Here is a 21,193-nt window from a genome sequence, read left to right as displayed (position 1 = left end):
TCTTTTTTGAAATATTATAATTAGCCGATCGACCAGAGCTGGTTGATCGCCTATTCGCCATTTTTTAAATAGGGCATAAGTGGTTAACATAATGAAATGACATTCATTTTATTATGAAGGTTCAGTCTGAAACGGCCTTGTAACCAATCAGAAGGTTCCATCCCTTCAGGCTATGGCACGGTGGAATGTCACTCATGTGAGCGCTGCTCAAGGAGAGAGAGATGGCCACTGTGCACTGTGTGCAGAATGTTTGTCAGTCGCTTATTTCTAACCCTAAAATGTTTTCAGTTACATATTTTAGTGTGCTGATTAGGTTAACAACTACAATACACCGTCTGGACTCTGGACATCATCTTGAATGAGATTCAAAACGTAGTCCTGTAATTTAAATCAGCTGTGTTTGAAGGAACGTGCAGCTATGGGAATCACACAGGTGGACGAAATCAAGATTCATTTATATTAATACAGTCTTATCCATGTCATCACACAGCATGTTTTTGTTTACCGGAAGTAATTAAGATTGGCCATTTAGGGACTTTTGATATAAAAATACATAAATGGATTAATTCTTTTTGCCATCTATTTAATATGTCCATTATGACCACAGACGTGCTCTAAAAGTGTGTAAACCGTTTTATTTGTCATGTCGCGACGTCTTTAATTCATAATGTATTTTTGTACATTTGGGTCCCGGGGTGGAGATACCAAATGTGTCTTTTGAGTCTGGAGTTGAAAGGTTTGGGAAGCCCTGCTGCAGTAGTTCAAGGTGAGTTCCCGTGCAGCGGTTCCGGCACAGTCCGTTGTGGATGACCCCAGCGTGTGGGCGCTCACGCTGAGAATGCTCGCGCTGTGCAGGGGGCGGGTCGTCAGGCTGCCACTGGAGCGCCGTACGCTGGTGGAGGTGTCATTCACGGCACTGCCCGCCCGCTCCACGACCAGGAGAGGGTTTGATTGGACGGGGTTCCGCACGGCGGGGAGGTGGACGTCGATGGCCGCCGTGGTGATCACCCTGGCTAGCCCTGCCACCGACGCCCCGGTGTCTGGAACAGAAGGAAACAATGAGGTTAGTGCAGCAACACTGGCAATCTACACTGGGCTTTTTAAAACTAATGTTGCAGTAAGGGATCTTTCTGTCCCTTTTGGACTGAGTGACTGTACTCCGTTGCTGTTTATACATTCTGTCTAATCAAAAAGTTTAAATGAGTGTATAGCTCTATGAGACTAAATCTCTCCAAAATGTTTTTTTTTTTCAGGAAATGAAAAATATAATTTTTTCAAGAAATTAAGAAAACCTTATAGGCCTATTTTGAAAACAAAGCAATACTGCCTCATCAGTTGGTGCTGAGACTTTATATATTGTCACTTCACAACCCCCCCCCCCCCCCCCCCCCCAAACTCCTGCGAGGACACCTTGTCGGTCCTGACCGACTCACGGCTGTAGATGGTCACTTACCACTACTTGCTTCACAGTAGTACTGACTGATGTAGTTGTTCATGTCGTCACGTACCACTGCGTCTGAGTACAAATGGACAGGAGCATTTCAACACATTTATAAAGTGATAAAAGTGATAGTAATTTTAAGACCACAACTAAGATTTTCACAATATGACAAAGTGTTAAGAACTTTTTCGACCTGTGGCGAATTTCTAACACTCAATAACAATATCATACGTGTCCTGTTCTTCCAAATATAAGGTTAATGTCCTTGCCTGTTTTATCTCCCCAGAAATACATTTTTGGCTGTCAATATCCTGATTATTATAGTCTTAGGAGGGTCTAATGCCTGATAGGCTTATAATGTCGGTTGAGCATCAGGACCAGCTGACTACATAGAAACGAGAAAGATGCAATCCTGGGAAATTGTGAGCTCTTATAAGATATTATCCAATCAGAAGAGCACAGGACATACACATATTGTGATGTCACCATATATTGTCCAATCATTATGAGGGCAATTATAGAAGCATAACAGTATTAGTATTATAGTATTTTTTTTATGCCAACCCCATTTTGTCACTTCCCTTTTCATACCTGCCAACTCTCCAATTATTCAGTTTCAATAGGATTTTTTTCTTTAGTTTTTGAATAATATATAGGTTGGCCTTTTATCGTGTGGAAAGCACATAAATTGGCCTCTCTCCTGTTCACACGTCATTATTAATAGATGTCTCCTCAATCATGTTTACATGCAAGTGTCATTATTACATTTGAGCAGAAGTGCATATGCAGTCTGTAGGAATGGAAGTGTGCATACTATGCAGTCTGTAGGAATGGAAGTGTGCATACTATGCAGTCTGTAGGAATGGAAGTGTGCATACTATGCAGTCTGTAGGAATGGAAGTGTGCATACTATGCAGTCTGTAGGAATGGAAGTGGACAAGACCTTGAGAGACGAGAGTGGCTGGGGTGGGAAATATATCAATATCATATTGTGATATGAAACTATCGTATGGGATTTTGCATATTATAATATATTACTGTGGCATGATATAACTAGTCTTCACCCCCATATTATTCACCCAGGAAGCCTTTTTAGGAGGCATAAGTAAAACTATGTATAAAAAAATCTCACATTGTAATCCAAGGAGGACTGCACCGAGGATCTTCCTGAACTCAAGGCATCATGAGGTGTGTAATTGATAGAAGAAAAGTCCTTTACAAAAATGTAAAAGCACAACGATGTTGTGGTCACACTATCAATATGGAGGTATTTGCTTATGTCTGTATTAGCCAACCCTATGGGAGGGGGTGGGCTGCTGGTATAGACAGAGAGAGAATGAGACTCTTTGTTCAGACACATCAGGCCTCACAGTGATCCGCTCTGCTCTCCTATGCTCCGCTCCGCTTCATTGGCCCTGATCTCACTGTCTGCCTGCTGAGTGCAGGGCGCCCAAAGTGCCCTGAGTGCTAGCCCCCGTCCCGCGGGACCCCAGGCACCGGCTCTGGCGCGTAATTTCATTTATTTTGCAGTTTAAAATATTAATCCCAGTGAGCCATCCCTTTCAGAGAAGGAAGAAGCATCGTGCAGCACTAAAACAAGGCAGAGACAATCGCTCCTGGATTAATAAGACATGAGTCTGGGCTAAGAGAATGGCTGTTCTCCTCGTCTGTGTGATAGCCAGGCTATCAGGCTGTCATCTGACTAAAGGAAATGGACAGGCCACATAAAGGTCATGGCATTTCATTTCTAAATCACGACTATGTCCAGGTATAGGTGTCTAGGAGAATGCTTTTGTTATTTGAAGACTTTGCAAAGAAAGTTAGTCAACGTAAGTAACCATATGAACCCTAGCGTACCTTCTGGGGCAGACATTCAATGAAAATAGCCGATCTTCAAGCTCACATGTCACGTTGCAGCTTGCAGAGCGGCTATTTTCAGCAGAGATATTTGGTGCAGAGGGGGGAAAAGGTGCCAACCATGTATAAAGCCCTGGGGGACTCCAGTCAAATAAGTATATACCGGTAAGTAAGGGGTGCGAGTGTGGAATCGCATTCGCGTTTGAGTAAGGACGTGCTGTGATTGGCCAGTGCACTTGTGCAAGGATGCGCTGTGATTAGCCAGTAGCCACTTTGAGTGGCAGTCGGGGGAAACGTTCTCTCGCCAGAACATGATTTACTATTATGTGCCTATCGGATTGCAACTCCAACGGGGCTGAGTCGGCTAAGCGAACATCGCAACATTCGACACGGCAACTCGCACGCTTTGGCGCGTTTGGTGGTGTCTCTTGTGGTTTTGCTTGAGACGGCACCCCTCTAGGAGGGGATAAAGTACAGTTTACTCAAACAAGAGGGCAATTTAGCACTCACGTAAGGGGTAAAGCTCTACTGTACATACTAACTATAACTATGTACTTAGTATGACAAATAGCAAAAATATTTGATCTACAAGCTCACAAGCTTGTAAAAAAACACAACACAGGTTTGTTTGCATAGTCATAGACTCAGAACTGAATTTTAAGCCACGTTAACACAATTACAAAGTCGGCCTACATACGTCCTTAAAGGACATAATGTCTCAGCAGGATGCATTAATCTTCTGTGGACTTGTTCTTTGAAAAGAATCCACAGTAGCTTGAAGCTGATCAATGCTGAACATCACTGGAAAAATACAAATCCTGAATCTTGAATGTCTTCCAGTGTCTTCTGTATTACTATTTTTGCTTTCCTTATTTGCCTGTTTCCTACAAGGAAAGAGTCGTGCCAGCCACCAGCCAGAAACGAGAACGAATGACATTTCCGTGACACCCCTCAGGCGAGCGTGAGAGCCACGTCCTTCCCCACTCATATCGCCTCACAGCCTGCAGGCTGCCCAGCGAGCCCCGAGGACTAAGTGCTCGTACCGCCGACCGTGTTTCCGTAAAAAGCCTTGCTTGTTCCTTGAGAGGCAGATTGCCCCTCTATGGCCCCTGGGGGGCGGTCAACGGCCCTCCGGCATCTCGCAGGGGCCCTATTGTGGTTTTGCAGGTGAAGGGAACAGATGTTTGGTGGCGGACCACCCTCTCCAAACGACAAGACCCCAAAGCACAGAGCACTCTGTACCTGAAATAGCCCCAGAGTGGTCTGGGACTTGCCTAGCTAGCCACTAGCCAGGGGGCCTTCTGGGCAGTGGAGTACATTTACTCAAGTGCTGTACTTAAGTATAACATTGATGTACTTATGCTTTACTTGAGTTTTTCCAATTTTTCAATACTTTATACTTCACTTACACTTCACTCACTGCATATCTTTTATCCAAAACCTTTAGCTAACCACTATGTTGTCGCGGTGTGAGCTTGTATAGATCTGCTATTTTCAATGCTGTCCTAAGATTTTGTCCTCACAAAAATAGTAATACGAACCTGTGCATGTGTGTGTGTTGGTGATGTGTGAGAATATGGGTGTTTTCTAAAAGCTTTCTTGCCCACCGTATTGATCCTGCAGGCAGCGCCTACGGTCGTAGTGCTGCTGCTGCGTGTGTGTGTGTGTGTGTGTGTGTGTGTGTGTGTGTGTGCATGCGTGCACATTAGCTCTGGTCCACAGCATTAGCAAGTTCTCTCCTAATACTATGCCATGGATTATATATTTCCTCATTGACCAGGTAGAAAGGACGCAATCATGTCACCCTCCAGGGGTCATGGGATGCAATACTGTACTCAGTACTGTAGTCTAACGTCTAAAAGACCACCCCTGGGTCCATTACGTTGAAAATCTATTTACATCACTGTGGTTTACGTGTCTACACTTTAGTAAAATAAAAAAGCGACTTTCACTATACTGACGAAAACAAAGGCGGTTTCATGATGTTGAAAGCCTTTCCTGCACTGTGGGAAGCCTTTCAGAACCCACCTTTGTATAAAATCCCCTTGGTGTGTATAAAATAAAATATATCCGCATATGGAGAAACTTCTATTCACTGAAAACTGCCACCTACAGATCAGGCAATAGAAAAATGCCACTGACCGGATCTGCCACTTTGAGCTTGTAGATCGAGTATTTTTGCAGAATTGTGCGTCCCAGAATAGGGACGTAACCCTAATTGGGAGTGTAGTAGACGCCATAATGCAGTGGTTGTCAAAGTAGGACCAGGGACCCTCAGAGGGGGTTCCAAATGGACCCTCACAGGTCTGTAACTCTGAGTGTGTACAGATGGAACCAAATTGACCCTTAAATTACTTCTAACTCTGAGAGTGTACAAATAGAATCAAATGGACACTCTTGGAGTTATTGGGTTCCTTAAATTAAAACGTTATAAGAACCACTGCCCATAAGGGTCCATTTGGTTCAATTGTAACACTCTTTGAGTGTGTACAGTACCTGCGTTGTCTCTGGGCTCGCGGGGCCCCCTGTGGCCCCCCTCATCGTCAGACTCCCCGGGGGGGCCCAGACCCTCCACCACCTGGAAGCCAGCGCTGCCCTGCTTGCCCCAGGCGTGGTGCATCTGCATGGCCGCCTCGCGCTCCGCTGTCAGGTCCAAGTCCTGCTGCGCCAGGTGGGCTCTGAGCTGACGAATCTCAAACTGGAGAGAGGGAGAGAGAGAGAGAGAGAGACAGACATAAAAGTACGAAAGTACAAGCCTGTAGAGCTGCTATTTAAAAAAAAAATCTAAAATGACACAGATGATTTCCCGGTTTGTACAGATCCAATGCATTACATACTGTGACGGTTCCCTATATTGTGTTATATGTTACTCTTAGGTTGTCTGGTTAGGTGTATAATCTTCTGTCTTGCTCTCCTAATCATTTGTATGTTTTCTGTCCAATAGGATTGGGGAGCAGAGCTACTAATGATGATCAGCTCGCACCTGGGCCCGGGTGTCGACGCCTATAAATGCCTGCTTCCCCAGTTAAGTCCTTCCCCAGTTCTGTTCTTTTTATTTGCCTCCTGCACCTTTTCCACCATGCACACTTTTCAACATTTCTGTTAATACATACAACACGCGCAAACACACACACATTTCACTCATGCATACATGCACTACACCACTGAATACTGATCTCCACACTTCATCTGTTTATTCCTGATTTATCGTTTGATTACTTATTTTTGGTTAATCAATAAATTACATTTCTTTGGTAAACTGCGTCTCCCCTGTTTTTTGTTGTGTACCTTGGCACCCCTAGGCCAGGTGCATATCAATACAGATAAATACGTTAAATAAAACAGTAATACAATTATAAAACCCATTTTTACAAAAGGTTTTAAAAAGAGATTTAAAACTCGTTTGGTGAGCTTTCTAACCCGAGAATGAATAAAAGAAAGATTTTATTTTTTCTTATTAGGCCTACTGTCTTTGTTTGTTGTTTAAAAAAAACCCCAAAACGAACATTTCTTATACTGCTACAATGTCTAAAGAAGCCGAGCAAAAACATATTTGACTCTTATGTACCTGGTCCTGTATACACAAGACACAACGATAAGGACCACCTTGAACCTTATACCGATCTCTGAACTCAATGTAACTTGTTTTTAATACACACCTACAGTATACACATTTTTGCAATAAATGAGAGAATGAAGAAAAAAGACAGAGAGAGAGTGTGTGTGTGTGTGTGTGTGTGTGTGTGTGTGTGTGTGTGTGTGTGTGTGTGTGTGTGTGTGTGTGTGTGTGTGTGTGTGTGTGTGTGTGTGTGTGTGTGTGTGTGTGTGTGTGTGTGTGCCATGCATGCGTGCACGAGCACATGTGTGGGGATGGAATGGAGAGAAGGTGAGAAGGAGAGCAAGTGTGTTGGATGGTGAGAGGGTTCAGGGTTGTGATGACGAGAGAGAAGTGGAGGAACTGAGTGTGAAAGATAGAGAGGAGACAGAAAAGAGAAAGAACCAAAGAGAAGAGAGAAGAACAAATGGAACCGTGGCAGAAACAATATATTGAATAGATCGATGGAGCAAGGGTGGGAATGGAGAGAGGAGGGATGCAGGCCTATCTAAACGGTGTGTGTGTGTGTGTGTGTGTGTGTGTGTGTGTGTGTGTGTGTGTGTGTGTGTGTGTGTGTGTGTGTGTGCGTGCGTGCGTGCGTGCGTGCGTGCGTGCGTGCGTGCTAGAAAAAGCATTATTAACAAATTGTGTGTGGATGGTTGGATGCAAGTTTGTATTTTTTATTTTAGTTTATATTATTTTGTTTCGACAGGGCCTTCTTTAAGCTGGCTGACCTCATCAGGCTATACAGTATACAGTAAGTCCATTTTGACATATTTTGTACCCTATGGACCTTGAACTTTTATATGAGATGTTGCTGCCCTCCTCTGGTGGTTTATGAAACTACAGTACAACCCAGAGCAACATGCATGTGTTATGGTGGGGCTGTGGTGGGTTATGGCATTATTTTATTATTGTCTCATACAATAATATTCAGGACAGGACTGGTGGCTATAATATTAAAGGCCTCAATCTTTTGTGTAATTGTTGATCGATTCAAATCTGATTCAAAGACTGTATTATTAGTCAGGTGCAACGGTCCACAGCATTAGTTTTCATGTGGCATTGCTTTCATGAAACCCAATCAAGCTTTAACATCTGCTAAAAGCAATAATATGTCAACATTTGAATGACCTTTTTTTGTATTCAGACAGCCAGCAATGGGTTAACAATTTTACATATTATTGCTTATAGCAGCTTTAACTGGCTAAATTAATCTGGCAAGATTAACCAAAATTATATTTCATGAAACCGGTTAATCGCTGATCCAGGATATATTAAGCCAGGATATCTATAAAAATCCTGGTTTAATCCCTAATCCAAGTATCGTGAAACAGGCCCCTGGCTATACTGTCGATGTTGAGACTATAGTTAGGACCTAGTGGACACTTTTTCATGATTGGCTGCCTGTAGCGCCTCTAAGCCAATGGGAGATAAAACCCATAGTCTCTTTGCTGCACCTGGCAGTTATGACATCACTCATGTCACATGAGTCATTCTTGTTTGTCAAATACACATGTTGGTGTGTCAGACAGACTCCCCCAGACTGTGCTCCTATAACTATACTATACTGTACTGTACTGTACTGTACTGTACTGTACTGTACTGTACTGTACTGTACTGTACTGTACTGTACTGTACTGTACTGTACTGTACTGTACTGTACTGCTAAACTACAAGTAATGACTGGGTTTCTCAAATACATTTTGTGTCGCACCGTCGCGGTCACGGACGGACGGACGGACTGACGGACGGACGGACGGACGGACGGACTGACTGACTGACTGACTGACTGACTGACTGACTGACTGACTGACTGACTATGGGGACATCTTAGCGCTGCGTAAAATATCCCTTCTCCGTCTCCAACTTTACTCCTAAATAGCTGAAAATACAAATTCTAACACAGGTAGGCTAATACTAATAGGAATAGGCAATAGGGCCGCCCCTATTGTGACTTAGGAGGTAGCCTACAGTAGTGCATCTGAAAATGGAAGGTTCCCAATTTGATCCCTAACTGCTCCCAATGAGCAGGTTGGTCCCTTGCATGGTTTCCTCTGACACTGCTGTATGAATGGGTGAATGTATTGCACATTATAGGGCTTTGCATAGAGGCTGTATAATTGTACATATGCACCATTTACAATGTACTCTATTGAATAAGTGTAATGCACATAAAGTGCACAAAGACCCGCACACCGTCTGCACTTGCAATACGAACTTTATTGGCAACGTTTTGGTCAAAGACCTTCTCCAGGCATAATAAAGTTCGTATTGCAAGTGCAGACGGTGTGCGGGTCTTTGTGCACTTTATGTGCATTTTTCTGAATACAGTACATTGAGCCCTGCCTTCGCACCCGACTCAGAGCATACAGGTGTGCGTAATACTTTGTTGCCTACTATTGAATAAGTGTAAAAATATCATTTTGGTCAGTTTCTTAGACTAGGGCAGGGGGTATTAAATGTTTTTCAGGCCAAAAGGATCCCAGAGAGACAAATCAGAGAGCCCCACTAGACGTTGTTTTTTAAACTTTTTGTTAAACTCAATGTCTGTTGATTGTTGAGAGATTTGAGACTAGCTTGGAAGCATTTCACTAGTTTCAGTGACTATGGGTATACCTCCAAGTCAGTGGTTCTCACATTTCTAATATCACCCCCATTTCCTGATTTCTGTATCAAAGTAGTACCACCTTTATCCGAGTACATGTTGCTTAGAAAAAGAGAAAACTATATCTAGCATAGCGTTGCTGTCAGTAAGAAACCTCATAACTCCTGACGGGTAATCACCAAATTAAAATGTCGGGTCTTGAACTGAACAGTTTGGGAAACACTGGTTCAAGGTGTTTTTTCAGACTCACAGCTTGTTCCTGGCAGATCTGAGTCAGCCGCTCCAGCTGTTCCTCTCTCATAGCTTTAGATTTCTCATACTGCTGAATCTCCAGTTCCATCTCCACCCTAACCTGCAACACATAGGCTGAGAGACAGACAGACAGACAGACAGACACGTTGTGAGCTTGTAGTGACTATAAGTGACTATAAATCCCAGCGCTTTGCATAAAGGCACTATACCATTCACCACTCCCAATTCAGTTGTTATGCCAATGAATACTCCACACACATTTCTGTATTGCTGCTGCCGTTTTACTGTACTGACTCACCTGCCAGTGAGGAGCCCCACCACCGGCATATGAGTCAGCGTTTGTCAGGTACTGGGAGGCAAACTGAAGTTCTATGGAGAGCCGGGTGGACAAGCTAATAGAATAGAATAGAATACAAACATTTGATCCTGCATGCAACCGGGGCACGAGGCCATGAGGAGGGTGACCTCCCAACTGATATCGATCCAGAGAGAAGAGAGAGTGACAGAGAGAGAGAGAGAGAGAGAGAGAGAGAGAGAGAGAGAGAGACCGAGAGAGACCGAGACCGACACCGACACAGACAGAGAGCACTATGGGGGTGACCTCCCAGCCAGTATTGATCCAGCCTACATTAACATGTTGAACAGCCACAAGATTCATTATGGTTCCGCTGAATCTGCTTACGATCTGCTTCCCATCAATACGCGTTAGAGCGTCTGAGTGGCAGCAATTTACTCTGAGCGCTGGTCGATAGCCTTATTGTTCTGAATAGTAAATAATTTGTCTAATCATGCATTGAATGGGGTCATTTTGTCATTGTACTCCGTAATAATGTGCTGCATACATCAGTGTCAAGACTCTGAGTCACCGGGACAGCATGGAAGTGACTTATTACTATTAGTATGGATTTTTATAATCATCTGGCTCTTTGATTAATCCCATTGAAATGCTGTCACAGACCGACACTGTGTTAATGGTGCTATAAGACATAAACTAGACAATGGACTTTACTTAAACCCTTGGCTGATGTAAACCAGGGCATCATGTGGCAGCCAGGTTCATGGACGTTTTATTCTGTATAAACGTTTCAGGCCACTGTGGGCCTAAAATACATTATCAGTTGAACTAGTGTGATACCCGTTCAGAATGGATGGATAATTTACAAAAGAAACATGAAAAGTTACCATAAGAGCTTTCTGCCCGATACACTGAGAGTGGGAGAGGAAGCTCAAAAGAACAGAATAAAGTCCAAGTCCATGACAGTGCATGTTCTCACCATCGATGATGCGTTTGACCCTCCAGATGCGCAGGGTGATGATGAGGCTGATGGCGTCCCAGGGACTGCTAGGACCGTTGGCCACCGTGGAGGCCACCATGGGTGCCAAGGACAGCACGATGACAGCACCGTCAAACACCTGCCCCAGTCACGCACACACAAAAACACGCACGCACGCAATATGGTAGAGGGTCGTGGGAATCGCTCAAGAACTGAAGCTCACAGTCACACCGTATAGCTTTTTCTTTATTGTTTATTACTTTCATGGCTTGACTCTGCTTATGTCTTATCACTGCTTGCAGCTATATTTTTATTTGAATCCGGAAAAGTTACAGTTTTGGACACATGAGGTTTCCAGCCGACAGACAGAGACAACATACCGTGAGGTGGTTTATGGATGCGGTGAGCGAGGACATGCAGGGGGCTGGAGTGACGCAGGAAGGCACAGAGAACAGATTAAGCAGATGGAAACAGATGATCAGCTCAGCTGTGCATGGCGACCGTAATGGGAGTTGTTTTATTATGAGTGGAACACCTCATACCTCAACTTTGTTCTCGATGTAATCCCAAATCCCAAGAACCACGATTCTAAGGACAGTCTGAGAGAGAGAGAGAGAGAGAGAGAGAGAGGAGATATGGTAAGAGATATGCTTAATTTATAGTCTGTGTTGCACATCAAAAATGGCATTAGGTGAAGGCTGACTCATCCTATAAAATGTATTCAATGTAACTGAGTTGTCATCACATTCACTAAATTCTTTCGGCAGGAATATTTCATATTTCAGACAGGGCTGGGAGCGAGCGAGTGACACGCCTATAAGGCCGTTTCATCGTGCTGCTGACGAGAGCGAGTGACGCACCTTATAGCAATTAATTTTCAATGAGAGGCGGGAGATTCTTTGGGACGCAGAGTGCGTTGAGGGGTGGCGATGCAAGCGGGCGCGGTCCTGTGAAATTCCTGCGCACGTGCTTGTTTCCTGCACTCGCCCGCAGGTGGCAAGAGCTGGATTCTGTGGTCAGCTTTTTTTCCACGCTGTGCGTCTGCAGCGAGGACTGCGGCGCGATCCTCGCTGATCCAAGCAAGAACAGGAGCGGGGGCACATGACTACTGATCTTCACAGCATTCAGTATCTGTACAGAGTTGCAATGGTACTCAAAAAGTACTCAACCCCAGTATACTGGAGTCAAAGTAGAGGTAAAGTACTCAACCCCAGTATACTGGTCTGGAGTCAAAGTAGAGGTGCCCCTGGTCAAATATTACTCAAGTGAAAGTTGTTAAATAAAGTAATATTACTTAGTACTTAATTATTCAAAACTACAAATTAAAAACAACATGCCAATACCTTTGTACTTTTACTCAAGCAACATTTTGAAATGTTGAATACATGCCTAAATAGTAAATACATTTTTTTATTGCTACCTTTTACATTAAGAGTACTTATTCCACCACTGGTTGTGTGTTTCCCATTGATTTACATTCCAATTAGCATGTCCTGTCATGTAATAGAGAGGCTAATCTATCAAAGTGGGGACCTGTGTCTGACACCGCCACTTGTTGTGACAACAATAGCGGTGACATCCGAGCGACAGTGCTGCGGTGACGAAGTGACATGTGTTATGTGTGTCAGGATCCCATCACCGTAACTCCATCCCTCGCTGCTCATTAACCATGGTGTTAATTATGACCCCCATCGCTTCACTTCTTAATTAACATTTTGGGCCGTAAGGCTAAACGGGCGTCCATTTGTTTGAAGTTGCCTTCATTATACTTCAGTGGTATTGTATTTGGTATTGTATTTGGTATTGTATTTGGTATTGTATTTGGCCGCAGACAACCATCTGAAAATGTGTTGTGCCAAGGTTCCCCAGAAGAGAAGATTTGTGTTAAGAATTGCAACATTATTCAAAAATAGCAGATGGTTGCAAATTGTTCATAACCCACCATTGAGACGCAGGGTGTAGACACTAGGCATTGTTCCATCTCATGAGTATTATTTTTATTTAATACTTTATTAACAGTTTGCAAGAAGTACAGATACAGTCTTACAATAATGCTAAAAGGATAACACAAAAAGCGGAAGAGAAAAAAAAACAGATGAAGTGCTACTTTATCTAGAGCAATTTTGTTTATGTTCATCTAAGAACATATTGCTGGTTTGATGGAACACTGACCTCTGAGAAGAAGAGAGAGAGGATGGCCAGGCTGATCCAGTGGATGATGCTGGCAAACTCAAAAGCATTGGAAACTACAGAGAAAAGAGAAAATCATTGTAAACTAGAAAAAGTGCCCTTCTGGGCACAGGTCTCCACCAGGATAGGATTGTAGGACATTGCAGCTTGCCTTCATCTGGTGGTTGGATAAAAGGGCAACAAAAGTAAACTAGGGAGTTGGCATACAAAGTTATCCACAGATCCGTGCAGTTAGAGGTAAAACACTTTTCGGCCAGTTATAGCGCCACCTTGAGGCTGAGTTGAAATTGTTCATGTGGCATTTCTTCCTCTGCCTAGTGGGAATGTGCGTGCACAATTTCACGGAAATCACGCGATGTGTTCATGATTTGCAGCATTTTGTTTGAAACTGAGCACTCCTGTGAACTTTGGAAGCCAATCTTAACCAATCAGGATGGAGTCTGAGAAATCTGAAAGACTTCGTTGAATGGCTCTAGAGAGACTGTGTACCAATTTGCGCGATGTTTGGACAAAATCTGTAGGTGTACTGTGCAAAAACTTGTTTTGCACAAAGCGGCCTCCTGGTGGCGCTATAACAGGCCGTTCTGGAAAGTTTGGGGCAGAGGTTCATCGTTGGCATCCAGGGAGTGTGTGTGCAAAATTTGGCATCGACCGGGTTAACGGTGGCCGAGATTAGCTGCTCACGGACACACACACGGACACACGGACACACGGACGGACGGACAGAGTGCAAAACATACTCTCCCCCCATGCCTTCGGCCTGGTGGAGACAACTACAGAGACAAGGGAAAAGCATTGGAAACTACAGAGAAAGGAGAAAAGCATTGGAAACTACAGAGAAAGGAGAAAATCTTTGTAAACTACGGGGAGACAAGAAAGTAAGGTTAGGGTCCAGAGACAAACTGTTGACTCACAATTTTCAATTGCTTCAGTGTTCGTGTCATACTCCTACACCGTGAATGAAGAATCGATAAGGACAATAGTGCTTAGGTGAGTGTGTGTGTGTGTGTGTTGGGTTCATCGCGAGCTGAATTCACACGCAGACTCACAGGTGCGCGCCTCGTTCATGCGTGAGATCGTTTATCCCGGGAATGTTTTAAGTTTGAGCAAAAACAGTGTTTTGGAAGTACTGAGGATACGACTTGATACAAGACTTAAAGTTATCGAGTTTGTGAGTCGATCGAGCTTTGACTTGTTCCACCAACAGTGTGTGTGCGTGTGTGCGTGCGTGCGCCCTGTGTGCCAGAATCAATTTCCCTGTTTATCTCTCCCCATCACCCATCGTGATCCCTGCTTCCACATAGCATCTATCAGCATTCTGTATCCCTCCCATTCTGTATCCCTCCATTCTGTATCCCTCCATTCTGTATCCCTCCATTCTGTATCCCTCCCATTCTGTATCCCTCCATTCTGTATCCCTCCATTCTGTATCCCTCCATTCTGTATCCCTCCATTCTGTATCCCTCCCATTCTGTATCCCTCCCATTCTGTATCCCTCCCATTCTGTATCCCTCCCATTCTGTATCCCTCCATTCTGTATCCCTCCCCACATCTCTGACATTGTCCATTAATCCCCACTGTGCCAACCCGCGGCCCTCCATCTCCTCTGACACTAGTACTAATCTATGTGGGAGTTTGTCTCAATCACTGGTGAAACAAGTACACTGATTCGTTTGTTTTTTACTTAAGTAAAGGTGGCGATCTCTAAGTAAAGTGTTCAAATAGTTACATTGAAGTAAAAATAAATACAAATATTTGCCTTTGATGTGTAGTGGAGTCAAAGTATAAAGTATAAAAAACACTAGACTGGTGCCCGGCTGTAGAGCACAGAGTCGGTTTGAGATCCATGCCCCACCCAGCTATGCAATACCTGTTCAGTCAGGACAACTCAAGAATGGATGGAATATATATTTATTGAATATAAGATGAGCAATATTATGGTTTGGGGATGTATTGGATCTGCTTTTTAGGTACTCAGATCAGGCGCATCAGTCCCGACCATAGGGACTCTGAATCCCCTGTACCTAAACAGTAGATCCAAAACGACAGGTGGTAGCTAGGGTGGAGGTGGGTAAGCTGCAGTTTTGTATACAGGCAGCGCACTAATACTGCAGCAGCAAGCAAGGAAGGGAAGCAGGAGGAGAAATGCAAACCTCCGGTAAAGTAGCCGGTATGAAGATGGTGTGAGTGTGTGATTGGCTGAGTGAATCATGTGAATGAGAGCGTGATTGGGTGGCCCAATTAACGGCCGTCAGCGACTGACTGCACTGAGGTTCCCTGACTGAACTTGCTCTGCGCATGTCTACGACAGGCACAAATGCTCATTTGTACCCGTGTCAGAGCACCACCCAACGTTCCACCCAACTGAACGCGTGTGTCGAATTTGAAGTCAGTGGTGAACGGTTCTCGAGTTACAGTATGTGCATTACAGACGTACAAACGTACAGACAGACGTACAGAGATGTGGTGCATTTATAAATAGATGGAAATAATAGAGTATAAGCTACCTCAAAATTGTACTTATGTACAGTACTTGAGAAAATGTACTTAGATAGTTTCCACCTATCTCTCTCTCTCTCTCTCCTTCATTTGTCTTGTCTTGTGAGACTGGCAGTGGCCAAAGTGGCTGACTGGACATACATCTGAAGTGACTGTGCGCCCTGGAGCCAAACCTCAGGTATCATTATACAGCCCTGTGTCTCCTGGACGCCGGCCCGCAATTGATGGACACCGGCCCGCAATCGATTGAGACGCCTGGCTTCATTATCACCTCTCTGCATCACTCTACATCAGTGGTTCCAGTACGTATTAGCTCCAGACTAGTGAAAATAAGCGGCAACAAGAGTGTCACACAGAAGTAGTGACAATAGCAGATCTGCAAGCTCAGCTTGTAGATCAGCTATTTTCAAATGATAATACAAAATGAATAGTTTTGGACATACAAGGTTTCCACCCGACAACAATGATATATTTGGGCAAGTTAGGTTTGTGACGTAGAGCCGTCACACAGCACAGTAAAGCAGTGTGCAGTGGAGCTTGGTGTCTATGAGGTGGTTGACTTACATTGTAGAAGTTTGGTGTCTGGTTGACTTGCCTTTCACTGTAGGAGCTTGGTGTCTATGGGGTGGTTGACTTACACTGTAGGAGCTTGGTGTCTATGGGGTGGTTGACTTACACTGTAGGAGCTTGGTGTCTATGGGGTGGTTGACTTACACTGTAGGAGCTTGGTGTCTATGAGCAGTTCCAGGGACAGAAAGACCACCAGCAGCAGGACACAGGCCACCAGGACACAGTTGAAGCCAGCACTGAGCAGACAGACCTGCCACAGGGACACCCTGTGGCCACAGCACGGCTTCAGCCAGTTGGACCTGCACAATCAGGGACACACAGCACAGTACATTTAAAAATTTACATTTTAGCCATTTAGGTTAGGAGATGCTAGGGCTAGATGTAGATTAGCTATTTTCACTGTTAAATAGGTCTTAATTCAGACCGCTTGGGTCTCAGGAAAGCCAGGACGACACCATGTATCTTTTGGGGACCACTTTTATAAAGTATGCAACAGAACTCAGCCAAAGACACATTATACATCATGTTCTCTGGCCCACTGAGACTGGTAGGCTATGTACATGAGGTTAGGTGAGGTGCAAAACATACCTAGTAATGCACATTATTCACGCACGCACGCACACACGCATGCACACACACACACACACACACACACACACACACACACACACACACACACACACACACACACACACACACACACACACACACACACACACACACACACACACACACACACACACACACACACACACACACACACACGCCTATTTCCTTGTTCTTCCCATCTACTTCTATTAATTCCTTTCATGAACCCTACAAATGATGGGAGCTTGTACTGTTGTATACACATTTCCACCCTCTAAACCTGTGATGTGATGTGACTTCAGTCTGTTAGCAATATGCGTCATGGCCAGGAGAGGGTGCTAGTTGGCACCGGTAAAAGGGGGTCCTTGACAAGAAAAGGTTTAGGAACCACTGTTTTAGAGGGACTATAGAATAGATAGATGTTGATAGTATTAAGTTAGTTACTTTGACAGTGTACAAATGGAACCGGTTTTCAGCAGGTCAAATGAGGTACAGAAAACCATATGACTCCCAGGCTGATCTCACTGGGGGAAAACTGTATGAGTTTATTTGTTTAAGAACTAACAATCAATTGAAATATATATATTCTGGATGTGACACTTACAAGCCGAATTAGCGCAGTTGGTAGAGCATTAGATGGAAGCTCTAAAGGTCCCTGGTTCAATCCAGGCTTTCGGCAGTTGAAATGAGGTACAGAAAATCCTATGACTCTTAGGCTGATCTCACTGGGTGAAAAACTTTATGAGTTGTTTTGTTTAAGAAGTAACAAGTAACAGTCAATGTAAAAAATAAATACTGGATGTGATACTTACAAGCCGTAATAGCTCAGTTGGGAGAGCGTTAGACTGTACATCTGAAGGTTCCTGGTTCAAACCTGAGATTCGGCAGTTGAAATGAGGTACAGACAACCGTATGACTCTCAAACTGATCTCACTGGGGCATGAACTGTATGAGTTTATGTTTAAGAACTAACAATACATTGAAAAATACATTCTGGATGTGTCACTTACAAGCAAACAAACAAAAAAGCAGTGTGAATTGTCTGGAACCAGTGGCTCAGTGTGTTAGAATGCTGCCACATGATCGGGAGATGGTGGGTTCAAACCCGACTCATACTTTTATTTTCAAGACCGATTTCAGAAGAAGAAAACAAACAAAAAAGCAGTGTGAATTGTCTGGAACCAGTGGCTCAGTGTGCAGCCCAGAAATTCACCTTGATTGTGTGCCTCAGTGGCCCAGCGGATAAGTCAAATGATATCCGTAGTATACCTAGTAGAAGGTTTAAACTGCTAGTATCCAGCAGTTAGCTCAGTCTGATGAGAGGCCGTCCTTGGGAGCCACAGGTCCAGGGTTCAAATCCCACATTAGTCATAACTGTGACACTTTGCTTTGCACACTGATTTCTAGAAGGACAACTTTAAAGCAGCCCAGAAATTCACCATGATTGTGTGCCTCAGTGGCCCAGCGGATAAGTCAAATGATATCCGTAGTATACCTAGTAGAAGTGTGCCGGTTCAAACCCGACTCTTTTAATTTCAAGAGCGATTTCAGAAGAAGAAAACAAACAAAAAAGCTTTGTAGTAGTATCCAGCAGTTAGCTCAGTCTGATGAGAGGCTGACCTTGGGAGCCACAGGTAAAGGGTTCAATTCCCACATTAGTCATAACTGTGACACTTTGCTTTGCACACTGATTTCTAGAAGGACAACTTTAAAGCAGCCCAGAAATTCACCATGATTGTGTGCCTCAGTGGCCCAGCGGATAAGTCAAATGATATCCGTAGTATACCTAGTAGAAGTGTGCCGGTTCTAACCCAACTCATATCTTTACCTTCAAGACCGATTTCAGAAGAAGAAAACAAACAAAAAAGCTGTGTAGTATTATCCAGCTGTTAGCTCAGACTGATGAGAGGCTGTCCTTGGGAGCCACAGGTCCAGGGTTCAAATCCCACATTAGTCATAACTGTGACACTTTGCTTTGCACACTGATTTCCAGAAGGACAACTTTAAAGCAGCCCAGAAATTCACCATGATTGTGTGCCTCAGTGGCCCAGCGGATAAGTCAAATGATATCCGTAGTATACCTAGTAGAAGTGTGCCGGTTCGAACCCGACTCATGTCTTTAGTTTCAAGACCGATTTCAGAAGAAGAAAACAAACAAAAAAGCTGTGTAGTAGTATCCAGCTGTTAGCACAGTCTGATGAGAGAATGTCCTTGGGATACACAGGTCCAGTGTTCAAATCCCACATTAGTCATAACTGTGACACTTTGCTTTGCACACTGATTTCCAGAAGGACAACTTTAAAGCCGCCCAGAAATTCACCATGATTGTGTGCCTCAGTGGCCCAGGGGATAAGTCAAATGATATCCGTAGTATACCTAGTAGAAGTGTGCCGGTTCAAACCCGACATACTCCTAGTAGGCGGTGATGGTTCAAATCACTGACACCTAGAGTAGGAGTGGCCCAGTGGATAAATCAGATGATATCCATAGAATACCTAGTACAAGGTGTGGGGTTCAGGTAGGAGGAGAGTATACTGGGCAGGTAGGAGGAGATTAGTGGGGTCAGGTAGGATGAGAGTAAGGTGGTCAGGTAGGAGAGTAGGCGGAGTTCAGTCAGGGGGAGTGTAGGGGGAAGGTCATTGGGTGTCAGAGTGGTGGGGTCAGGTATGTAGGTGGGGGGTCAGGTAGGAGGAGAGTAGGGGTCAGGTAGGAGGACAGTAGACTGAGTTCAGTCAGTAGGAAAGGGGAGGGGCCAGGCAGGGGTAGAGTAGGAAGGGGAGGGGCCAGGCAGGGGGAGAGTAGGAAGGCCAGTTGCCAGGCAGGGGGACAGTAGGAAGGGGAGGGGCCAAGCAGGGGTACAGTAGGAAGGGGAGGGGCCAAGCAGGGGGAGAGTAGGAAGGGAGGGGCCAGGCAGGGGGAGAGTAGGATAGGCAGTGGGAGAGTAGGATGGGGAGGGGCCAGACAGAGAGTACGAAGGGGAGGGGCCAGACAGGGAGAGAGTAGGAAGGGGAGGGGCCAGACAGGGAGAGAGTAGGAAGGGTAGGGGCCAGGCAGGGAGAGAGTAGGATGGGCAGGGGCCAGGCAGGGGGAGAGTAGGAAGGGGAGGGGCCAGGCAGGGGGAGAGTGGGGAGGGGCCAGGCAGGGGGAGAGTAGGAAGGGGAGGGGCCAGGCAGGGAGAGAGTAGGGAGGGGCCAGGCAGGGGGAGGGGCCAGGCACGGGGAGAGTAGGAAGGGGAGGGGCAAGGGGAGGGGCCAGGCAGGGGGAGAGTAGGGGGGTGCCAGGAAAGGGCAGGGGCCTGGCCCAATTTTTTAAATTAAATTTGGACCATATCGTACGGCATACTATAGCACGCCGTTTTTCATCATTTTTGAGGATTTGAAAAAAAATATTAAATTTAAAAAACGATGGGTTATAGCCCATCGTTTTTTGAATTTTGATTTTTTTTTTTATCCTCGTTTTTCTTCATTTTGGACCATGGGCTATAGCCCATATCGTACGGCATACTATAGCAGCCGTTTTTCTACCTTTTTGAGGATTTGAAAAAAATAATTAAATTTAAAAGGACTAGGACTAGTAGCATGCCAAATTTTGTGCTATTGCCATAGAGAATGCATTGGGCGTTTAAGTTAAATAACTCATAAACTACAAAACCTAAAAATAAAAAAAGGTTCCAGCATGTGTCTCCACAGTAAGCTGAATAATAAAAAGTGTGAATGGAGTTTCTAGGTGAAAGTGACTTTTGACGTGCCTATAGAGCTGCCATTGAGCCCCATGTTAAATGTCTCAAATTTGAAAGCACTATATTTCTAAAACTATGAAACATTTCAAAGATTCCTTTTCAGGCAAACATGTCCACCGTAAGATGAACCTAAGTAGGCTAGAATGGGGTTGCTAGGTGTAAGTATGTAGGACTAGTAGCATGCCAAATTTTGTGCTATTGCCATAGAGAATGCATTGGGCGTTTAAGTTAAATAACTCATAAACTACAAAACCTAAAAATAAAAAAAAGTTCCAGCATGTGTCTCCACAGTAAGCTGAATAATAAAAAGTGTGAATGGAGTTTCTAGGTGAAAGTGACTTTTGACGTGCCTATAGAGCTGCCATTGAGCCCCATGTTAAATGTCTCAAATTTGAAAGCACTATATTTCTAAAACTATGAAACATTTCAAAGATTCCTTTTCAGGCAAACATGTCCACCGTAAGATGAACCTAAGTAGGCTAGAATGGGGTTGCTAGGTGTAAGTATGTAGGACTAGTAGCATGCCAACTTTTGTGCTATTGCCATAGAGAATGCATTGGGCGTTTAAGTTAAATAACTC

General features: G+C 44.3%; 1 protein-coding gene across 1 annotated transcript in view; it reads right to left on the bottom strand.

Moving 5' to 3' along the window:
- LOC310854671 (transmembrane protein 266-like) overlaps positions 1-21,193 on the bottom strand; it is a gene marked incomplete at both ends in the record, with an annotated part of 166,648 nt that overhangs the window by 755 nt on the left and 144,700 nt on the right. The window contains 8 exons of the mRNA XM_083759346.1: positions 706-1,040; positions 1,454-1,516; positions 5,795-5,996; positions 9,752-9,867; positions 11,028-11,166; positions 11,570-11,626; positions 13,200-13,273; positions 16,431-16,585. Of these exons, the coding sequence (XP_083615472.1) occupies positions 706-1,040; positions 1,454-1,516; positions 5,795-5,996; positions 9,752-9,867; positions 11,028-11,166; positions 11,570-11,626; positions 13,200-13,273; positions 16,431-16,585 (1,141 nt within the window). The remainder of the gene's footprint in view (positions 1-705; positions 1,041-1,453; positions 1,517-5,794; positions 5,997-9,751; positions 9,868-11,027; positions 11,167-11,569; positions 11,627-13,199; positions 13,274-16,430; positions 16,586-21,193) is intronic.

Source organism: Protomyctophum parallelum (genome assembly GCF_964188405.1).
Source record: "Protomyctophum parallelum genome assembly, chromosome: 2".
Lineage (NCBI taxonomy): Eukaryota > Metazoa > Chordata > Actinopteri > Myctophiformes > Myctophidae > Protomyctophum > Protomyctophum parallelum.
The sequence above is the reverse complement of the archived record's forward strand: the minus strand, read 5'-3'. Positions and strand labels throughout refer to the sequence as shown.